General features: G+C 54.2%; 1 protein-coding gene across 1 annotated transcript; it reads left to right on the top strand.

Moving 5' to 3' along the window:
• The first annotated feature begins 1,849 nt into the window (after positions 1-1,849).
• SSTR1 (somatostatin receptor 1) lies at positions 1,850-5,826 on the top strand. Its single transcript, XM_074996829.1, has one exon. The coding sequence runs from the start codon at positions 2,246-2,248 to the stop codon at positions 3,422-3,424; it is 1,179 nt and encodes a 392-aa protein (XP_074852930.1). The 5' UTR covers positions 1,850-2,245; the 3' UTR covers positions 3,425-5,826.
• Positions 5,827-7,132: the final 1,306 nt, after the last annotated feature.

Below are 7,132 nucleotides of genomic sequence, written 5' to 3'. Positions count from 1 at the left end.
GGGTAGTGATGTGTAGAGGGTCAGTGTGTGTGTGTGTGTGTGTGTAGATGTCCAGAGCAGGGTGGCCAACAGATTTTTGCCAAGCCCTGAGCAAGGTGGAAGGGGTGGGGTGTCAGGTGGAAGGGAGATGGCTGGGGGGACCGGGGGGAGCTTGTGTACCGGTACTTGAAGCACAGGACTCCCACAGTGATTTAAAAGGCTTGGGGCTCAAACAACTGCCTTTGCCACTGTAGCAGCAGTGGTGGCAGATGGAACACATGGGCCCTTTTAAATCTCTGGGCCCCAGGGCAGCTGCCCCCTTTGACCACCCCTCCCTCAAACCTTCCCATTCTCAGGCCTGGTACACATGCTAGAATGAATGTGTGGTGGCATGTAGTGGAGATGCTGCATGTAGGGGCAGAGTATGTGTGTGTGAGTGTTTTGATGGTGGTGATATGTGTCAAGGGCAGGGTGTGAGTGGGTGTGTGATGGCACTGGGTACAGAGGCAAGATAGTAATGTGGAGGTGGTGCAGTGTGTAAAGCCAGGGGTGTGAGTAGAAGTGCTGCTGGTGCTGTGTGGAAGCAGTGTGTGTGTGTGTGTATGTGTGTGTGTGTGTGTGTGTAGAGCTAGGGTGTGTATGATAGTCCTGTGCCTATGGGCACTAGGGTGTGTGTGTGTGTGTATAGATACTGGTGGTATTGTGTGTCGGGAGAGGGTGTGTGGCACTAGTGAAGTGTTTACAGGCACAGTGTGAATGGTGGTTGTGCTGTACCAAGGGGCAGGTGTATGTAAGTGCTGGTGGACCTCAGTGTACGGGGGCAGGGTGTGTGGAGGGGGGGCATCGTAGCTGGGCAGGGTGTGCAGAAGTGGGGCGATGAGCAGGGATGGTGTGCAGGAGTAGGGTAACATACAGGGGCAGAGTGTGCTGGTGGCACTGTGTGTCAGGAGAGGTGTGTATAGTGGTGCTGTGTGTGTGTAAATGCCTACAGGCAGTCTGGAACCTAGGCTCTCAGGGGCTTAGTGCAAAAGCCTCCACAGCTTGAGCTAAAAGCCAGCTGGCTCTCCGCTTAGGCTCTAGAGGACACTTATTCTTTGTCTGTGAAGTGGCCTAGGTACCACTATATGGGACAGCTAACCACACATAGGTGTGTGGGTTACATAAGCTCTGCTAGTGCTGTGGATCAGGACAGGGAGTGCCGATATACCGGGGCAGAGAGTGGAGGTGGCACTGTGTGCAGGGGTAGGGTGTGTGTACTGCTGTGCACAGGTGCAGGGAGTGTGTAGTGCTACGCATAGGGGCAGGGAGTGTGGTGGCACTGTGCAGTGGGGCACGGAGTGTGTGTAGTGCTGTATATAAGGGCAGGGTGTGTGTGGTGCTGTGTGCCGGCGCAGGGAGTTTGTGTGGTGCTGTGTATGTAACCCACATAACTATGTGTAGTTAACTTGTGCAGGTTTGGGGGGGTGGCAGTGCTGTGCACAGGGATAGGGTGTGTGGTGGCACTGTGCAGCAGGGCGGGGAGTGTGTGTGTGGTGCTGGGTGCAGGGGCAGGGAGTGTGTTTCCTGCTGTGCACAGGTGCAGGAAGTGTGGTGGCACTGTGCAGAGGGGCAGGGTGTGCGGCACTGTTCACAGGGGCAGGGAGTTTGTGTAGTGCTGTGTGTGTAACCCACACACCTATGTGAAGTTAACTTGTGCAGGGGTTGGGGGCATGTGTGTGGTGCTGTGTGCAGGGACAGGGTGTGTGGTGGGACTGTGCAGCAGGGCAGGGACTGCGTGTGGTGCTGTGTGCAGGGGCAGGGAGCCTGTGTGTGTAGGTGCCGGCAGCCGCGTGTGGGGAAGGACTGGCCAGCGCGAGGAGCAGGTGATGGCTCCCGGCTGCGGGAGTCTCTGCGCCCTGGGCGCCCGGCCGCGGTGCCAGAGGCAGGTCCGCCCCGGCAGGTGGCCGCGGGCGGGAGCTGAGCAATGCGCCGGCGCTCGGGCTGGGCCGGGCCAACCGCCTACGTCGCCTTCTGGCGGGTTTTTCCCTCCTCCTTGTCGTCGCTGCTGACGCGCCGCCTCCTATTAATCACTCCCCGGCCGGCGCGCGGCAATTAGCAGCGCGCGGCTGGGCTGCGACGGCTGCGGCAGCAGCCCGCTCCCTCCCCGGGCCGGCAGCTGGCGGCAGAGCGCGGCGCGGCGCGGCTGCCAGGATGGCGAGCCGGGCTGGCGGCCAGCGGCGGCTGCTCTGAGCCTGGCGGAGGGTGTGGGGGGAGGGCCGGGCGGGGGATGCTCCCCAATGGCACCTGCCCCAGGCTCCCGGGCGGTGCAGGGGGAGGCGGCGGCGGCGAGAGCGGCGGCGGGGTGCTGGAGGAGGCGGCGGCGGCGGCGGGGGGCATGGACTCGGGCGGCCGGAACTCCTCGGGCGCCCCGAACAGCACCCTGAGCGAGTCGCAGGGCAGCGCCATCCTCATCTCCTTCATCTACTCCGTGGTGTGCCTGGTGGGGCTGTGCGGCAACTCCATGGTCATCTACGTGATCCTGCGCTACGCCAAGATGAAGACGGCCACCAACATCTACATCCTCAACCTGGCCATCGCCGACGAGCTGCTGATGCTCAGCGTGCCCTTCCTGGTCACCTCCACCCTGCTGCACCACTGGCCCTTCGGCTCGCTGCTCTGCCGCCTGGTGCTCAGCGTGGACGCCATCAACATGTTCACCAGCATCTACTGCCTGACGGTGCTCAGCGTGGACCGCTACATCGCCGTGGTGCACCCCATCAAGGCGGCCCGCTACCGCCGCCCCACCGTGGCCAAGATGGTCAACCTGGGCGTCTGGGTGCTCTCCATCCTCATCATCCTGCCCATCATCATCTTCTCCAACACGGCGCCCAACAGCGACGGCACGGTGGCCTGCAACATGCTCATGCCCGAGCCCACCCAGCGCTGGCTGGTGGTCTTCGTGCTCTACACCTTCCTGATGGGCTTCCTGCTGCCCGTGGTGGCCATCTGCCTCTGCTACATCCTCATCATCGCCAAGATGCGCATGGTGGCGCTCAAGGCCGGCTGGCAGCAGCGCAAGCGCTCCGAGCGCAAGATCACCCTCATGGTCATGATGGTGGTGATGGTCTTCGTCATCTGCTGGATGCCCTTCTACGTCGTGCAGTTGGTCAACGTCTTCGCCGAGCCGGACGACGCCACCATCAGCCAGCTCTCCGTCATCCTGGGCTACGCCAACAGCTGCGCCAACCCCATCCTCTACGGCTTCCTCTCGGACAACTTCAAGCGCTCCTTCCAGCGCCTCCTGTGCCTCAGCTGGATGGAGAACGCCGCGGAGGAGCCGGTCGACTACTACGCCACGGCGCTGAAGAGCAGGGCGTACAGCGCCGAGGACTTCCCCCCCGACCACTTGGAGTCGGGCAGCGTGTACAGGAACGGCACTTGCACCTCCAGGATTACCACCCTCTGAGGACGCGCGCGGGCGCCGGGCAGCCGGGCTGGGGGCGGGCGAGCGGGGCTTGAGGCCCCCCTTTGGGGAGTCGGGCAGGCGAAGGGAACCCACGCCTGGTTCGCTGGCCCGCTCCCCCGCCCGCCTCTGTGTTGGCTGATGCTCCTGCACCCCTGGGCAATCATTAACCGCGCGCCCCGCTAGGGGGGTGCTTAGGCGCCGCTGTCTCTCGCTTCCCGCCCCTTCCCGTTGTGTGTGCCCGGCGTGGGTGGATCCGCGAGGTCTCTTATTGACTTGCCCCCTTTCTATTTGCGCTCGTCTCTTCCCCGCCGCCTGCCCCGGGGGCGCCTTGCTCGGGCGCTAAACCTTCCCTCGGCCCCCGGGAAGGCAGACTTTGCCAGACACCGCGAGGGGCGGCTGCGTCAAAAGCTAGGGAGCCGCTCCGTTGCCCTGCCACAGTTTCCACTCGCTCCCTTCCCGGGCCCCTGGGGAAGTGCTGCCGGGAGACAGGGGTTCCGCTCGGAGCGGAACTAGGGAAGCTCCCTTTGTCCGTTCCCCGGCTGCAGCTCAAGGGCTTCGCCCCCGCCCCACAGGAGGGGAGCTCCTAGGAAGGGGCCAAGCCCTGAAGCCATGGCTCAGGTGGGACCCCCCCCGTCGCTCCCCCGAGCGTGCTCCGAACGGACTTCCACCGCGCTGGAGCAGTGGCGCTGGCGGGCGGGACGGCAGCCCGATGGAAATGGGAACGAAGGGCCTCTTGAGAAAGAAACACGAGTCTCGTTATCCCGGCGCTGCCCGGCAGCGGAGCGGCTGATAAGGGAGAGATAGACAGCCCCGTGACTCGCCTGGAGCCGGGTGGTGGACGGGCTGGGCGGGGGGATGTTTGCGCAGGGGAATAGTTGGGTGCGTGGGTACACATAATAAAGGTGTGCAAATAAGCCACGTGTAAAGGGAGCACTAGAGCGGGAAGCGATTAGCCTGTGCGTGTGGCGCTCCCCGTGAGCAAAAAAGACCCAGGCTCTGAATTGAGGCAAAAGTAGAGCAGTCGGGGTGGCCGATTTGCCGTTTGAGTACCTAGACTAAGGGGATTTTATTGCAGATCCCCCCTCAGGCTTGGGAATACGTCACAGAACCATGCCCCAGTCTGTTCAGCAGTAGCGGTTACCCAGCCCCACTTTGCACAGCTCCTAAATTGCCGCTTACTTATCAGCAATGTACTCAACATTCCCAGAGCGTCGCTGTATGTTTGATTTTGATTGTCCTTATCTGTGTGCTTCATATGCTGTTTGATTTCTCGGTATTTTTCGTCACCGTGTCCTGCAAACGGTCTGTTGGAAGCAGTTTATTCCATGTACTGAAGTCTTGGCACCCACATACACTTTAAAAGGGTGATGTTTCTTTTAAGAGAAAAAGATCATAACCTTTTTCTAGGGCATCTTTTTCCATGTTGCCCCCACCACCATTCTTTTCCTGTCTTTTCCCATGTTGGACATGCACATTTCAGAAGCAAGATTTTTTTTTTCTGACAGAAAAGCAGTGCTTTCCTATTTGATAAATGCTGGTGTCTAAAGTGAAAAAAAATCTAATATTTCTCTTCTCCCTTTAAAGGTTATCCCAACTTGGGCACACCAGTGAAAATTCTGGAGATACGAGCAATTCTATTGTTTGTTCTTTACTGACTTCCTTAAAACAGAACTTATGTCAAAGACAGTGGGCTAGCCCCCTTTTAGAAAATCATCTCTTTAGCACAAAACTACTGGAGATCAGAAGCAAAAGGGGGGGGGGGAACCCAAACCACCAGTAAGGTTGCCTACTAATTTTTAGATTACTCAATGAGTCCAAAGAGGGTTAATATTCAACTTTAAGTAGTTGCCTTTTGGAGGCTAGATTCCTCGCTAAAGTGTAGCATGAACTCTTCTTAGGAGCAAAAAGCATCAGACATTGTCAATATGAATGCCTAAATTCTAGTATCTCAACCAGGGCCCATTGAAGCAAATGGAAACTCTCCAACCACCTTCAGTGGTCTCTGCCTCATTCCCTTTTAGTTTTAAAATAATAGGTAATGTGGATGCTGTTGCATCCTTATTAACATATTTTGAAAAAAGTTTTAAAATCTGTATGAATCCTTTTCCTTTTTAGGGGACCACTCACTTTAAAAAAGGACCTTCAGTTAACTTTAAAGGTAATTGCTAGTTTTACCTTCACTTATAGTAAAAGAGAAAGGTTTCTTACAATCTTTACTAACATTTCACTGAAGACATTGTTCAAAACAGACTACAGGGGCCATGTTTACATTTTTAGAGCTTCATTTCAAATTGTGATAATTGTTTCCTTAGAAAGGTATCAATCTAGTGCTTTTATACTGTCAATTACCCAGCAATACTGTAATGCAGTGTTAGCTTAATAAACAGTTATCTTAAACAGTACTCTGCAATCTTTTTACTGTTTTTCTGCAATTAATTGGTTTCTCTAAAGTAGTACTCAGTTTTGATGAGACATTAAGCAAACATTTTTGTTTTGTTTAGCTTCATGCAAAGATACTGGAACTTGTGACATCCAGCTACTTAATTCTGCAGACATGTCAACTTGTGTGCTCTGATTTTCAGTTCTCCCAAGCTGTCAAATTGTCCTAACACTCTGCTGGAGACCACCCAGGGTTTTACAGTATGGCGTGCTCAGTTACACAGTGAAAGGTATTCTTTCCTCCTGGTCATTTCTGAAATTATGAGCAGTCAGCTTGGTGCTAAGGTCACCAGTTAAAGCACTATGTTGTTCCAGCTGGATACAACATCTTCATTGCTTCTCCCCAAGCAATGTATGTGGCTGTCATTTGTCATCTTGAATGCGGCTACACTTCAGCAGTAGGTGAAATGATCAAAAGTTGTATAGCACTGGAGTTGTGCTGCAGGAAAAAAGGGTAGTCCAATCAAACTATTCCAAATAATTTCGTAACAACTATCTGAAAAAGAGGTGCCTTCAGCAACTGATGTGAAATGTGTAAGATAAATTAATTCTAAAGCATTTGTTTGCAAATTTCAAATAAAACCTGTTAAAATTTCATATAAAAAGCATTCAAATAACTGTTGTCTTCAGTAACCACTGAAGAAAGCATTTAGCTGAAATATTTCTCTACATCCTTTTACTTAGATATAACATATTTTATCCACAAAAAGCATATATATTGTTTACAATCAACAGGGCAAATTTCTATTTAACATATCACAAGTTTCATACTAATATGTGTGTTGGCACAGGATCTGACCCTGCACCTTCAGTTTGAGTTTTGTCACTGACCGTAGTGGTGCAGGGTAAGGCCCATATAAACATCAGTGATGTTTCTCAATAGCACTTTTCAACTTGATGAAGTACATAAGGATGGCCTGGGTTGTCTCTGATGGATACACACACACGGGACCCTCTGGACACTGATTTTTCTTAGCATCTGCACTGCGGAGGAGGGCAGAGTTAAACAATTCTGTAGTATTGTCTCCACCCAAACTCCCCACAAAGGCTGCTTAGAATAAAACTATTGTTCCACACCTCCCACTAAGTTTCCCCAGGAAATACTATACAACCTAGAGTGGTCTCATCTGTGAACTTGCCTCTGAGAGGTCGGAGGACAACTGCAGCCTGGCACTGTTAGGCTTCCAGAAGTCAATATGGGTGCAGAGGCACCAGACATCTGGAAGAGTGGCATGGCTTCCTGTGGATCCTCTGGGCACTTCGTGTAAT

Source organism: Carettochelys insculpta, chromosome 6, assembly GCF_033958435.1.
Source record: "Carettochelys insculpta isolate YL-2023 chromosome 6, ASM3395843v1, whole genome shotgun sequence".
In the NCBI taxonomy this organism is placed as follows: domain Eukaryota; kingdom Metazoa; phylum Chordata; order Testudines; family Carettochelyidae; genus Carettochelys; species Carettochelys insculpta.
Note: the sequence above shows the minus strand (reverse complement) of the source record. Positions and strands in the feature narration are given on the sequence as shown.

Bases quoted from the DNA above. Each gene is read 5' to 3' on its own strand.
- SSTR1 (XM_074996829.1), top strand. From the start codon at position 2,246: ATGCTCCCCAATGGCACCTGCCCCAGGCTCCCGGGCGGTGCAGGGGGA.